The 15,952-nt window shown below is 43.8% G+C and overlaps 1 protein-coding gene and 1 non-coding gene across 2 annotated transcripts in view; one reads left to right on the top strand and one right to left on the bottom strand.

The window, feature by feature from the left end:
- Window positions 1-15,952, bottom strand: part of enah (ENAH actin regulator) — a 122,332-nt gene that overhangs the window by 15,142 nt on the left and 91,238 nt on the right. Inside the window, 5 exon segments of the mRNA XM_042333271.1 lie at window positions 923-1,171; window positions 1,174-1,392; window positions 1,395-1,700; window positions 3,242-3,507; window positions 10,511-10,595. Of these exon segments, the coding sequence (XP_042189205.1) occupies window positions 923-1,171; window positions 1,174-1,392; window positions 1,395-1,700; window positions 3,242-3,507; window positions 10,511-10,595 (1,125 nt within the window).
- On the top strand, window positions 14,978-15,049 carry trnat-ugu. The gene has a single exon. It is a non-coding gene; the product is annotated as a tRNA-Thr (tRNA).

The raw sequence follows: 15,952 nt of genomic DNA, 5'->3' as shown, positions 1-15,952 counted from the left end.
TGGTTAGGGCACTCGCCTCGCAAGCGATAGACCTGGATTCGATTCCCGGAGGGTGAAATGTTGGGCAAGCTTCCTTACTCCACACATCTCTGTTTACCTAGCAGTAGGTAGGAACCCAGTTGTTAGTCTATTGGCGGATCGCTTTTCCAGGGGTAATAGTTCCTTCAAAAAAAATTAGTCACTTTAATCCATGACTGATTGTGGGACACTGCTATGCACAATTGGCTGCCGCGTATTTATTATTCAGTGTCAGACACAAAGTATTGCAAATTGTGTCCCTGAACCCAAATTTCTCCCATTATCTATTCAGCAGACTCATGCACTCATACAGTCCTGACAGTAGATTCTGAACTGTAGGAACAAGAAGCGATCGAGTTGCTCCACCAGTTTATTAAATCACAGCAAGTATTTCAATACTATTTCTTCCTTTTAGAAATCTGGGGCAATGTGTTCTATATTACTGTACAATACAATACTTTGTGGAGAAATGTTTTCTGAGCTAACTTCTAATCGGCCTAACTTTAATTTTAAGACTACGTCCCTTGTCTTGGATACCTCTACCAAAGGGAACAGTTTTTCAGTATCTCACCTGTCAATTAATTCCCCACAATATTTTAAACGCTTCAATCACGTCACACCTTAACTTACTCAACTCTGAGAAGTAAACCCCCCCCAAACAGGAGGATCCAGTATACAATTTGATGTCTTTTTTCAGCTGACCAAGTTGTAGCTTTATAAACAGCAAAGCCACTGATCTGTCAGATAGAGTAGAACACTTCTCAACTCGCCACTTGTGCGTTGTTTAAGCTCACCCATTTGCTTTAACGCAGCAAGGTGAGAGCCGTGTAAGCAACAGTCCAACTTTAGCCCGATGCAAACTGGTCCTTGCTCAGCCGAGAAAGTAGCAGAGACGCAGCCTTACCCTGTAGGATGTCAGCTTCAACCAGCTGAGAGGGTGCCTGGGCGGTGGGATCAGGAGCCGAGGAGTCTCCCAACCCAGAGAGTGAGTTGTCAGCAGAGGCAGGCAGCTTGGGTGAGGCAGGGGTGACTGCAGAGGGAGAAGTGGGGACAGGAGGCTGAGACATGGTGCTTGAAGATGCAGGAGTGGCGTGAGAGTTTGTGGATGACAGAGGCAGATGGCAAGGAGGCCGGGGAGGAGGTGGAGGAGCCTGGGACTGCTGGGGAGAGGCTCAGGGGGGCCGTTAGTAACAGCAGGAGATGTTGGTTTCTGGGCTTGGATAGGAGTTGGAACGGGAAGAATTGGTCGAGGGCCTGTTGCTTTGGCTGGGGGACTACTAATAACCACTGGTGGGGAGGGAGGAAGAGGAGAATAATTAGCAGCAGACCAGACAACTGGTTTAGGGACAGAGGGAAGGGATGGGGGGCACTGCCAGGGGATGGAGGCCCAGGGGTCTTGTGGATCGGGCGGGGCACCGTTGCATAATGGGGTAGGACAGGATGGAAGGCAGAGCCAAGTGAGGTGGCAAAGCGGGACGCAGAGTGACGCAGGGGTGGGGTGGGTGGGGTGGAATGGTTGGTGGCTGAGCTGAGCGATGCGTAGTCGGGTACAGGGTCAGATGAGGCAAAGGGTGATGATATGGGAGTGGCAGAGACAGCTTTGGCATAGGGTGGTGGGGGTATGGATGGGGCTTGGCAGCTGCTGTATTCAGGAGGGGGGGTGTTGTACTCAAACGATGAGGCTGTAAATGAAGGGGATGCCATACAGAGAGAGACAAGAGGAGAGAGAGAAGAGAAAAAAAAGTAGCTAACATAGAAACAAAGTCAGCAATGAAAAAAAACGTCTCAACAGTCAGATTGACGCACACGATCATCCCTCTGAGTAACTTGAAGCGAGAGGGACTCAGTTACCCTCAACAACTTGTTGTCAGTCTGGTTCATTTGGTAGCACTCTTGCCTCCACGACAGAAGGTTGTTACTTGGATTTCATGCAATCTAAGCTGACACTCCTATGCAGTGATGGGGATATGCTGCATTGTTGGAGGTACCGTCCTTCGTTCTCAATGAGACATTAAACATGAGGTCCTGTCTACCTGTTCAGGTGGATATTAAAATTCCCAAGGGACTATTTAAACAGAGGAGTTATTCCCAGTGTCCTGTCCCCCCACCCCAAAAAAAACACAAATTAGTCATTCACTTCAATCCTGTTTGCGGGACACTGCTGTTCACAAATTGGCTGCTACGTTCACTCACAAAACACAGTCATTACACTGTATAATCTGTAAAATATATTAGAATGTTCTCCTGACGTGAAAGGCACGATACCAAATGTAAGTATTACCATCATCAACAACAACAGTGAAGCATTTTGAGATGTTTCAATATTCCTCCCGACGTGAAAGGCGCTATACAAATGTAATTTTGTATTGTATTGGATTGTATTAATAGTGCTATATCAAGAATTAACAAGAAGGGCACTTCTCGGAATCTAATATCAGAATATGGCACGGCACCTTACTATGTATGCACAAGGCAGCAGACACTATCGAGATGTTCAGCAGCCACTATCAACTTTGTCTTAGCAGGTAACACCATTTTTTAAAAAACCTTTTAAGATTGAACAGAATTGTGTAAATGCTTAAATTCAGTCTTAATATGGAAGTTGATTTCTTTTTAAGTACAATACTCTATTATGAAAAATCGTAGTCATTGTCCATTATGTCATTGACAATGGTCATAAAGTCATTCTCCATTATGACCGGAAATAGCTCATCACCTGTGCTCTGGTGAACAGAAATCAAACACTTGGAGCCACAGAACCTACTCAGAACCTTACCCCATCTTGCTTTACTCCATTAAATCCCCATTTCATTTCCTTGACACTGCTTTCTTCTTTGCTCTTTCAGAATCTAACAGATTTGCCAATTCAGCACACAAAATATTCCTCTGAAGGAGATATTTCCAGAAAACAGCCTTGCAGCTCATTCCCTCCCCTCACCCTAAAGCAGTTTTCTCTCTCTCTAGGACCATGTCAATATGGTTGCCTTTACCTTCAGCAGTGTTCTCTTACTCAATCATTTATAATAAACTTGGCGTCACCCAGCCACAATTTCTCCATTGATTTTCCATGCAGCTTTCCACCCTCAGCTCTGTACTCTCAATTAATGGCACAGGTTCTGGAAGGGATGTGGAACAGCCTACTGCAGCTTCACTTCAAATCATAGATTATTACAGTCTATACACCTGCCAAATAAAAGTCCATTAAGCCTTATGGGTCACTTACCAGCAGAAGACATTCTTCGCTCTCTCTCCCACTCCAGTTGTTCTTGCTCAAGCTGCTCTTGCCTTTCCCTTTCTTGTCTTTCTTGTTCCAGATTCTCTCGTTCCTGTCGTTCTTGTTCCATGCGCTCTCGTTTCTCTCGCTCTTGCCGCTCTTGCTCCAGCTGTTCCTGTTCTAGTTGCTCTCTCTCCAGCCGTTCTCTCTCTAGCCGCTCTCGTTCCATCCTCTCCCGCTCCAGCTCCTTCTGTCGCTGCTGCTCTTGCAGCTGCCTGCAACACAAAAAAAAAAGGAGTACACATTGGAAGCTGCATCTATGTAGAGATGTGATCACCAATGTCAGGGCTTCTCTTCAATTCTCTCCTTCCCCGAGATTCTTTCAAATCCTTCCACACCCTTGCCCCATCATAGTTCTGCCATCTCCCATCTACCCCCTCCGCTCTGCAAATGAGGCTCTGCTGTATGCCTCATGTCCCACTGACCTAATCATTAGCTGCTGAGCTTTCCGTCATTATGCCTCCAGTCTCTAGAACTCCCTCCGCCTGTGATCAAAGCCCTTTTTTACAAAACTACATTTGGTCTATTTGCTGTACCCATTGCAGCTTCACTTGGACCAAAGGATCCAATGTGAAATGTAGATTGACATTCAGACAGACAGAGACACACACACACACACACACAGACGTTTTGTCTTTATCTATACTCAGCTGGGAGGACTCCTTTTGGGAGGATTCAGTGGGAGGACTCCTTTAATATATTTTCTCTCAGTCTCTCTGTATTTCTTAGTTTCTCTCAGTCTGTGTCTCTCTGTCTTTCTCTGTCTCTCCCATAAAATACACTTTATAATACATTCTCCAACTCATAATCTCTCTCTCTCAGTCTCTCTCTCTGTCTGTCCCACATGGGAGGAATCCAGCTCCCATGACAACCAGAAAATACAATTGTTGCAGAATATAGATGCATCTCTTTGAACAGTGTGTGCTTTCTGCTATTGCTACATAGTTGCAAAATATGATGCATACCTCACATTTTAGGGCTTAATTAAAGCATTTTTTAAATATAGTTCATCAACGATAGGAGATTTCCCCAAAAAAATGTCTATGACACTGCCGGGTGCAAGACCTTGCCAGTGAGGTATAAATCATGTCTCTACGTCAATCGGTTATTGTGTGAGTGACAGATACACAAATACACAAGACACTGTGGCTTTATTAGTATAGATAGATGAGCTTCCCACTTTGCTTAGTAAACCACACTTTGAGACATTATCCTTCTTGATGTAGAATAAGGCAAAAGGTGGGTAAATGGGACTAAATGGATTTCTCTTTCAGAGTCAGCACAGACAATAGGACAAACGGCCTTCTTCTGCGCTGCAGACTTCCATAATTCTATGAAGTGCATGTTGCAATTGTAAAATGAAATGCACACTCTTGATTACCATCCTTGAGCCTCCGCTGTGAATAGTCACATGCAGCACTCCCATGCTGCATATATACAAGGTGCAGTGTTAAGCGCTGCACCTCCAGTAACATTAATTCTCCACATAGGGGGAGGCTTTAGTTAAGAAGCTGAGCCCCACACCCCAAATCAGTTACCAGAAAGCACTGATGGGAGCCAAGCAGGAGAGACTCAGTCTTGCTGACCAAGAGAATACCAGACACACACAGCATCTGTCACACACGGCATGAGACTCCACCAGGCACTATATAAATGCAAGTTGTTGTACGTTGCATCTCTCCCCCAAGCAGTTCTCCAATGTAAAAGGCTAGAGGTAAGAACTTACATTTCTATAGCTTTATCCTGTTGAAAAGTTTTAAAGCACTTTACAGCAATTACAGTCACAGGATATGGTGCAAGGCAAACACCATTTTGTACCCTGCAAGGTCCCACAAACAGCCACAAGGTAAACCAGTTTGTCTGGAGGATTGTTTGTCATAAGAGGAGAAACCCCATCCTTTTTCTAGTTGCATCATCGGTCCACCTGAAGTAACGGCTGATGGATTTTAACGTCCTACTTAAAGAATGGCACTATCTACGATGCAAAACTTTGCACACGTGTGTCAGCCTAGATGGAGAGTCAGAGGTGAGTGGGCTCCTTTCTGAACCAGAGATAAACCGAAAGAATGAGACTTGAGATCAAAGTCCAAATTGACTGTGAGAAGCCATGTGGCGTTGTGTATCCAGTATTCCAAAGGCATTTGTACAAAACACAAACCCAGAACTGTACGGTAGACAAGAGGGCACTGGTTTAGAGTTGCAAAGGGCAATTTCAGCACAGCTAACAAAGTATTTCTTTACCCAGAAGGTAATTAACAACTGAAACGGGATTATGTAGGATACGTGAGACCAGAATACTATACAAATTAAAAAAAAGCTCGATGCTGTGAATGGAATATACTAGGCTGGGAATTCTGGAAGGATGAAATCGAATGGGCTGAAGGGTCTTTTTTCTTTTCCACCTGTACCAATGTACTCAATTCTGTCTTCCTCAGAGAAGTCCCCAGAGCTCTTGCCACAGTGCTGTTAATAATTGTACAGCTCATTCCTCATTCACTCATATCTTTCTCTGTGCAAAATGGTAGTTAAGTAGGATGGTCCCTGCAGGATGGCCTTCATCACAAAACTCTTAATTTTCAGGATGACAAGGATTTTTTTTAATCCCAGAGGAATCTTCTTCCTTACAACACTGTAATGCAGTTGTTTTAAAATTAAACAATTCTACTTCTATTCCCACTGACTAGCAATTCTTTGACTGTTTAATAACTTCTGAAACCCAGGTGTCGCAATGATTAAAACACTGAAATCCCAATTGCTGTCTATAGCATAACCAATGAAGATATTAGAGGTATAATTACATCTAAAACAAAATAGATGTCAGCTATTGAAGACATGAATGATCTACACCAAAATCTAAAACACAAATGCTTATAAACAAGTCACATTTATATGGTGCCTATCACATCAGGAGGATGCCCCATAGTAAAGGGTTTGCACCTTAGCTGGGGGTTGGATTTCGGAGGGGTGGAAGCCAAAGAGGGCGGAAGTGGGAAAAAGGTGACTAAGTTTGTGGCCAAAAGAAGGTCTTGAGACAGACCTCAAAGTAGGCAAGGGAAGGAGCAAGACAAGGGACCCTGGGATGGAGTTCGAGAATGGGGGCATGTAGCTTGAAAATTCGACCACCGATGGTGAGGTGGGCAGGGCGAGGGACATGAAGCAGCCCAGTGTCTGCCGAGGAGAGGGAGTGGGTAGGTTGGCAGGGTTTAAGAAAGTCACAGAGGTAGTGTGTGGCAAGACCATGAAGAGATTTAAAAGTGAGGATGAAGATCTTGAACTCAATCCTCTGTAGGATTGGGAGCCTCAACTGGAGAAAGTATTCTAAAGTATTCAACAGGATTCTAAATTTAAAAATTCGCACCTTTGTTTATGTTTAAAGAAAGATCACCCCCACCCACCCCCCCAATAACAATCCTTGATTCCTAGCACACACATCAATGGAATTTCAGCCTCTCCAAAGGGTGGCAGAGCAAGTTAGAAGGACATAAGTATTTGCTAGGCAAAAGAAGACCAAGGTCCATCCAGTTCGCCTTCCACCATCCTGGCAGTCGCATGACATGTCATGTCCCAAACTACATATTATTTATGATGCCAGTTCATCCTCCAGTTCTCGTACAATCTAGGAAGACATTTTATTTGCATATCCCTGCAGTTTTAGCAGAATCTGCCATTGAACAGCTAATAATAAACGTCTGGCAACTGATTACATTCCAGAAAGCAGTTAATCGCACACACACTGCAATCCTGAATCCCACAGTCACGCCAAAGTGATTCCAGCACAGTCAATAAGCATTGTCTCACAACTATACTGCCAATTCAAATTCCTCAAATAATCACATCTGATGTATCTTGTATCACTGGTATACTGGATCCACTAGCCAATATTAATTTCCATGCCATTGTGGAAGGTGCTCTTCATTTTGTATGGGAGAACACAAGTTCACATAATGATTTGTATTTCAGTCACACAGAGCAATAAACATGCTTGCTGAAGAGCAACTAAAAACTAAACACTATTGTCCCAATTGTTAAGTACCTGAGGGATGCTGATTTTCTGGAAAGGCCAAACAAGTCCCAACATAGGGCTCGAACCCACAACCTTCTGACTCAGAGGCAAGGGAGCTACTAGCTGAACCAAACTATTACCACCTTATAATAAAGGACTAGCTTCAAAATTCAACTGAATTTAAGAGTTTCTACAACTCTAAACCATGTTAAATGTTAAGAGAAAATTGTGCCACGGGTGAGAATTAAGTGAAATCTCTGGCCCTATGAGTTCAGGAGCATTCTGCCTTCTAATGGACACTGATATATTTTCAGGAACTTGGACTCCAGGTATCGGCTTCCAGCAGCTGTCACCCCGAGTCTCAGAATTTCCACTCCTACAGATAAACATCTCAAATTAATGATCAAAACACTTGAATGTTTGAGTTTGGAGCTCAGGCCAGGATGTTCATCTCTCGTCAGTGCCGAGGCTCATTGATCTCTCAGCCTATTTCTGGAACAATGACTCAAACCCAATGAGGGTCACTACTAACATAAGATACAACCCATCACCGCATGCTTGGAAATCAGTCATGGTGCGCTGCTTTATAGAACCAATCAGTGTGATGAGCAGATGCTGGCAGTATCCCTACACAGTAAACCCAACTGCTACATCATTACGTAATCACTGAATAATTAATCCTTCAAGCAGTGCATTTTAACTTCTATAATATTGGGAAGTGAGTGACCGTATGTAGTAACATCCACCTGAACAGGTAAACGAGACCTTGGTTTCATGTCTCATTTAAAGGACAGCAGCTCCAACAATGCAGCATACCCCAAGCACTGCACTGTCATCCTAGACTATTCCAAGTCCCAACATGGAGCTTCTGAACAAACTTCTGACTCACAGACGCTACCAAATGAGGCAGGCCGACATACAAACTGAGCCATTCTAAACTCATGTCTGTGCTTTTTCCCTGAATTCTTTTATATTCATCATCTTCAAATGTTCCTCCATATTTAAAAAAAGGTTACAATCTCATCATTAACACCACTTGCAGTAAAGTGTTGAACATTCTAGTAAGTCAGCATGAAAATAAATCTTCTAATTTCCTCCTCAACTCGTCCAACGACAATCCTGATCTTACGTGTCTTATTACCAATTCACCAAAGAGCAGGAATAATCTATTTACACTCTCAAACCCTTTCAGAATGAGATCCTTTCTTGGACCTATACTCCCACTCTTTGGTGACCACACTGTACAGGAATAAATGTTCTACTGCTAATTCAAGCGAATTGATTATGCAGCTATTCAACAGGTTTATTGTACTCACAATAAAAAATGCCGGATGTCTGGCCCTATGCTCCTTTGATGCATATTCTGTACTAGCTCCTTCATGGTTGACAACCATACAACACAGTGACTGACAATGATTGGAGTCCCTTTTATTTGCAGCCTGAATTACAGACCGTTGATCATATTGTATTATTAGCCCTGAGCTCAGTAGCATTGGAGTTAAAGCAGCATGTCTGAAGGGATCTCCCTCACGCCTAGTCAGTATTTCACAGCTAAATATCCTCGAACTCCAATGTCACCATGTTGCCAAATGTTTTGCAACAGATCAAATAGATCTCATCATATACAAAAATAGATCTGAATAAGTCAAAACAAAAATAAGCTGTAGTGTCACACAAGGGAAGCGGGTGAGAGAGGAGAGGGGTGGGAGGGAGAGCAGAGAGGAGAGCAGGGGATGAGTGGGAAGAAGTGGGAGAAACTAGGGAAAAACGGGGAGAAAAGAGAAACGGGAAAGACACCGAAAAGTTTGAATGAGTGTCACCCTATCCTCCCTGCTTGTGTCTCACATGGGCTCTTTAAAGCAGATCACATTTCTCTATCTGAAGGAAGCTCAGTTGGGAAAGAACAAGCGAATGTGATGGACAGTGCTGAAACAACAGAGGAAAAGACCATAGATGAACTCTTAGCCGAGGATGATACTTCCAATGCAGTGCTGGGGCTTACTGCATTGTCAGAGGTGTCAACTTTCAGGTGAGACATTAAATTAAGATCCCTTCTGCTTGTTCAGGTATATTATAGCACTAATGGAAAAGGAAAGGTAATTTCTCCTGGTGCCTGGCCAACAATCCTCCACAAAAAAAATAGATATTTGGTTCATGGCTCTTTGTGGTACATTATTGTGTGCAATAGGGCACTATTATTATCTACAAACACACAGTTATATTCAGAAAACTCAGAAGTGCTTTGAGACATTTAGAAGTGATAACGCACTACATCAAATTATTATATGATAAATACTTGCCAGTCCTCCAAAGGCAGATCAAGTCACAACACCTTTCACACAATAAAGTGAAATCAGACTTTCTATTGTCAGAGGAAGACGTTCTCATATTTCAGTCTTTCAGCCCAAAGTCATATTTAGCCACCAGTATCCTTGAGGTTTGACAGCTTCAGTTACTGAGGTCACTGCTCTTAGATCAAAATGTTCCTCAATAGCAGGTCCAGCCAGAACAGTCATCCAGAACATACAGTACAGATCATCCAGAACTCTGCACCTCATGTCCTCTCCCGCACCAGGCTCCATGATGCCATCACCCCCACACTCGCCCGGCTTCACTGGTTCCCCATCACTCAAAGGATAGAATTCAAAATCCTCGTCCACACTTTCAAGGCCCTCCACGGTCTTGCCCCCTCCTACCTCTCTGATGACCCCCTATCAACCTGTCCGCTCCCTCGGCTCAGCAGGTTCCAGCCTGCTCCAGGTCTCCAGCCCAACCCGCCCTACCATTGGCGGCTGGGCTTTCAGCCTCTCTGCCCCCAACATTTTGGAACTCCATCACACAATCCCTTCGCCTTGCTCCCTCTCTTGCCTCCTTCAAGGCACGACTCAAGATCTTCCTTTTTGACTGTGCCTTCAGCTGCCCTCCTACCCCCGCTGCCCTCCCTCATCCAAACCCTGCCCCCCACGCTCGGGTCCTGATCCTTGACTGTCCAGCGCCTTGAGACGTCCTCCCGACCTGAAAGGCGCTTTACAAATGCAATTTTGTTGTTATTGTTGCCCCATCCCTGGCCCTGGAATAATCCCACCCTTCTCTGTACAAAACAATAAAATGCCAATCCCTCCCCTTCTCCAAAAATTAAATCTAACACAGCAGACAGAAATGAAAAGAAAAGCTTGCTTTCCAAAATTAACATCTAAACACAAAGGAAACTTTACCGCCTCTGAATTTCCAGCTCCTCCTGGCACGGTCCATTCTGCACTTGTGGAAAAAGCTGAGAGTTCTGGCGCGACAACGTTGGACCTGAAAGAGAAAAAACAAACGACTTATGAGTTTAAAAACATCTCTAAAGTTGGACATCAGCACAGCTTTGTCTGAAACTAATCCACACGCAGCTAAATCTCCGCACAATATTTTACAGCAATTCTTTGAAATTCCCACTTGTACAGTAGCCAGGTGACAGAATAAGTTTAAAAAATTCCCATCATTTTCTACCCTGAACAAGTCAGTCACAAAGCTCTTAGCTTCGACAGCAGATAACTGTCGGCTGTTGTCCAAGGGGAAAGTTGGTCTCTGAGTATCCAGCAATTCTCTGGTTCTTTACACAATGCTGTTGGCAATGTTTCTTGCCACCCATAACTGTACTAGCTTCATTTATGCTAGTTCTTGGTGGTTGGGTTGCTTTATGAGACAGCTTGCAGAAGTGCAATAATTAACTGGACTCAGTTAGGAGCATGCTTGCCTCTGCATTGGAAGGTTGTAAATTCAAGCTCCATACAGGTTAAATGTCGCCTCGGCTGGCACTACAATGTACTGGAGAAGCTCTGCATTTGCCATCCTCCAAACCAAGGTCACATTCTTTATTTGGAATTAAGCTATAACTATTGGAAAAGAGAAGCGAGTTTCTTCTTATGTCCTACCAAGAATCTTCCGTATTGTGATTATCAAGCATTTGCCTACAAAATCACTACACTTGAAAGTAATTGCTGCAAAGTGCTTTGAGACATTGAGCCATTTGAGAAATTTATACAGTTATAATGCGGTGGTTTGGGTTTATATTTTAAAGGTGAAGACCAAATTATAATTGGTCACATTTAGAGCAACTGCCAGTCAGGACTTCGGTGATCTCAGTGGCAGTGTCACCTAACTCATCAAAATGCTCTCACAAGTATTCCCAGCATTGACATCAATCCTTCTGCATTTACGCACTATGTGCAGAAAGCTAGTTAGTCAGCACCACAAATTGGAACTCTAGTGCACTTCTGGTACACCGTGGGTACTCAATGCATCTACTTTATATATGGGGCCACATTACACTTAAGCACAGAGCTGGGATCTCTTTTGATGGTCTTGATCAGTCGACGCATGTGCGGAATAACATGCAATTCCACCTCATGATGCGACAAGTCAAGACGCATCGAAGCGTGGGAAACAGTCTTGAACCATCACCGCGTGAGCATTTACCAATGCAATGACAAGCTATTATATGCCCACTTACTGGGTGCAATGAATTACACACGCGCAGGGAAGATTATTTATTGAAACGGATTTTAAACGACTTCTACAGTTTACCTCCAATCGGACTTTGCGCAAGTCACATTAAATGTTATGGTGCCAACTGACACGACTTGAGTTTTACTGTACTTGCATTAGATATAGCACTTTTCGTGTCGGGATTTTTTGTACAGTGTAGTGATTCTTTTCTAGGCGAACGCAGCAGGCAATTTGCACACAGCAATGCCTCAAACATCCATGAAGCAAATGATCAATTATATTTGAGCTATCAGTGGCCAGGACACCAGGAGGAACTCCCTTCTCTTCAAGTTGTAGGATCTTAATGACCACCTCAACAGGTAGACAGGACCTCTGTTTAACAACACATCTGAAGGACTGCACCTCGATCAAGGCAGTACACTTCCAGCCTAAACTCAAGAGTTCAATGTCTCAACATGGGGCTTGAAACACTACCTTCCGACTCAGAGGTAAGAGTGATACCAACTGAGCCAGGATAATACATACAATGGCAGTGCCTCAAACAATATCCAACCCTGTTCCACTTTCCAGCATTTGTGATATTCACAATGTGGAATGATTAGAAAACTGATACTAGTTCAGGCCAAACTGCAGTACTCCCTCTACACCCATTATATCTCATTGACCACAGATTCCTGTGCCACCAATCCACTTTACAATATATTCTGCGAAGCGCTTTGAGATGTCTTAACAACGCGATAAGGCGCTATATTGAATGTTTTATGTCAACAGAACTGAGGCCGACCTGCTTGGCTCCCGTCAGCGTCTCCATACCCCGCGCGCTGACGCAGCATCACCCTTCATGGATGCACTCTGCACCTCACGGAGCCAATATGGAACCTTGGCATCCTGTTCGACCCTCAACTGGGCTTTATCCTCCACATCTGTGCCATGATCCGCTCTGCCTTTCCCCACCTCCGCAGAAACCCTCATCCACGCATTTATCGGATCCTACTCAAACTCCCTGCTTGTCGGCCTCCCCAACTCCTCCCTCCACAGGCTGTAGAACATCCAGAACTCTGCAGCCTATGTCCTCTTCCGCACTAGGCTCCGTGACTCTATCAACCCTGTCCTTGCCCGGCTCCACTGGCTCCCCATCACTCAGAGAATACAGTTCAAGATCCTGGTCCTCACCTTCAAAGCCCTCCATGGCCTTGCTCCTCCCTACCTCTGTGACCTCCTAAACCCCTACCAACCCGCCTGCTCAGTGGCTTCCAGCCTGCTTCACGTCCCCCACCTTGCCTGCCCCACAATTGGCAGGCGGGCAGGCCTTCAGCCTCTCTGTCCCCACCCTCTGTAACTCCATCCCACAGTCCGTCCGCCTCACCCCCTCTGCCTCGCCCACCCCTCCCCCCACCCTCCCCTGCCTCCTTCAAGACCCGTCTCAAGACCCTCATTTTCGTACTTTCGGTCACCCTCCTACCCCTATTTGTCCTCCACCCATCTTGATCCCAACCACCAGCTCGAGTGTGAATCCCTGACTATCCATCCTCTTGATGTGAAAGACGCTGCACAAATGTAATTTGCTGTTGTTATATCAAATATATCAAATGCAAGGATTATTATTCTGCATTGATTGCCTCCCTCTCCCACAAAAGGCTGATCTTTTGTGGTATATGCCTGCCAGTACACCCTTTCCCTCCTGTCATCATCCCATCCTGTGAATCGATAGAATCCATGTTTTTCTCAATCACATAGTCAATAACACAAGCAGAACCTGTCGACTATTTTTCAGTGATATAAGAACAATTTATAAATCTTGGATCGACCCCAGACTATTTTACATAGCATATTCGGACCCATTTGCAAAACAGACACCTCCCACCGGATTTCTACATACCCCTGACTGACCAAACAAAAGCAGAACTGAAACTGCAGTTTAATTTTTAGAAAGTAAGTTGACAACATTCAATTAACAACTCCAAGTGTCACAGACCAGCAACAGAGGTAATTAAAGTTAACCACAGCAGATCCTACAGCAAGAGCTACATAGGCCTTTCACATCTGCCATTCAATACTTTCCCCTCTGCACTGAATCCCACACATTAATGAACTGGTCGAGATCTCAACCACTATCCATATCCGAAACACAGCAGCAACACTTCAGCGTGAAAATCAGCTTGATATAGTCTATTCTCCAGAGACTGCAAAGGCTGAATGCTGTCTTTGAAGTGAACGTTGTACGCTGCTGTTGAGAAATATAATTTTTCAGCATTTAGCACAAGCAGCGAAGGCACCGACATTGACGAGGCTCCAGATCTGCATTTGCAGGCTACCTACATGTGAAGATGGAGACATGCTCCCGCTTTTGGCAGCACAGATACTGCCACATGCTTCGATCGTGGGTCTTGCAGTTCCGAACATGTTCAAATGGCTCTTCAGCTCGTAAGTGAATCATCATCTCATAATGCCAATCTCCCTCCAGATTTCACCTCATATTAATCCTCAGTAGCGCTGACACATCATGAGACAACTTCTTCCCAAAATGAAAGGACTGGCCATGTATTTTGACCTACATGGGTCTGTATTGCGCGTGCGTGCCTCACAACATCTGACTAACAGAGGTCAACTTTATACATTCTGCTGCCTTGGCCCTAACTCTGCATTTCCTGTACCTACTTAATAATTAATCCATCAAGCTCACCGCTGGGTTGGTTTTTAATGCAACATCCTCGCAGCCGTTCCTACGCCTGCACTTAAAACAATCATTTAATTCTATTACTCCTGCCATGAATGGTTTGATATCAAAACAATTAAATTTCTGAGGCCAATTTCATTACTCGCTGAATTACCAGTAAAACTCCAATATGCTGTCTCTGTATTTTTGGGGGATGCTCACCACAAAGTGGGTTTCAGATTTTGTTAAATGACTGTGGACTTGGCACTTTCCAGCACAGAAATTCTATTACCATTCTTATTCCAGACAGTAAGACTTGATGTAAGACAGCTGTTCCAAGGCCCACATTTAGAAGTGAGCCATGCTAATATTACAATAAATAACTCCTTCTAATCATTTTCAAATCTTGCTATATCATGCTTTGGCATACTATGGAACCAATTATAAAGTGGGTGCACCATAGACCCATGGCATACAGGCTGGCCGACAGAATGGGCAGAAAAATGTAATAAGGAAATATAAAGCGATATAAAGGAGTCCTGTAGCTCAGTGGTTAGAGCACTCGCCTTGTAAGCGAGACACCTGGGTTCAATTCCAGGCAGGGCAAAACCTTGGGCAAGTTTCCTTACTCTACACGCCTAATAATAATCCCTCCAAAAAATAAAACAATAATAAAATGGTCATTTTCAATCCACGACTGTTTGTGGGACACTGCTGTGCGCAATTGGCTGCTGCGTTTCGCCAACAAATATACAGTCAATTCACTTTACAGTCTATTCTGTGAAGCGCTTTGAGACGTCTAGAAGACGTGAAAAGCGCTATATCAAATGCAAGGATTATTATTATACTATATTATTATATATTATTTTAAACCTTTACTATACCACACTTGGAGTACCATGTACAGTTCTGACCACCACGTCACATGAAATATATAGCAATGTATATAGTACAGGGCATGCATATAGGATGGATATTGATCATTTTTTTCACTTGTTGATGAGTCAATAACTAAAAGATATAAATTAAATACCAGATAGCCAGTGGTAGATCTGATAGGGAGTATAGGAAGAACTTTTTCATACAGAGGATGGTGAGAAAGTAGAACTCATTGTTGGAAACTGCGGTTGAAGCAAATAGCATCAATTGATTTAAGAGAAAACTTGATGCATACATTAGGGAGAAGGGAATAGAGGGTATAGGAAAGGGGACTATTGGGGGCAGGGCTCATGTGCAGGATATAGACTGTTTCCAATGTTGTTTCATTCTATATCATTTTATGCAATTATACTTCATTCCAATAAAATTCAACAAATCTCAACCTCAGTGACACTTCGGAAACACAGGAGAGGAAGTTGTGGGAAACATACTTCCAACAAATCTTCACTCCAGATCCAGGGCAGCCACAGACAGTTCTCAGGTAAATAAATCAATGGTTGCAGCCAGGACCCCCAACATGATCGTTACTCAGGAAGTTATTTTCTTGATGGACAAGATTTCATAATTTCCT

This window comes from Callorhinchus milii, unplaced genomic scaffold, assembly GCF_018977255.1.
Source record: "Callorhinchus milii isolate IMCB2004 unplaced genomic scaffold, IMCB_Cmil_1.0 Scaffold3, whole genome shotgun sequence".
In the NCBI taxonomy this organism is placed as follows: domain Eukaryota; kingdom Metazoa; phylum Chordata; class Chondrichthyes; order Chimaeriformes; family Callorhinchidae; genus Callorhinchus; species Callorhinchus milii.
Note: the sequence above shows the minus strand (reverse complement) of the source record. Positions and strands in the feature narration are given on the sequence as shown.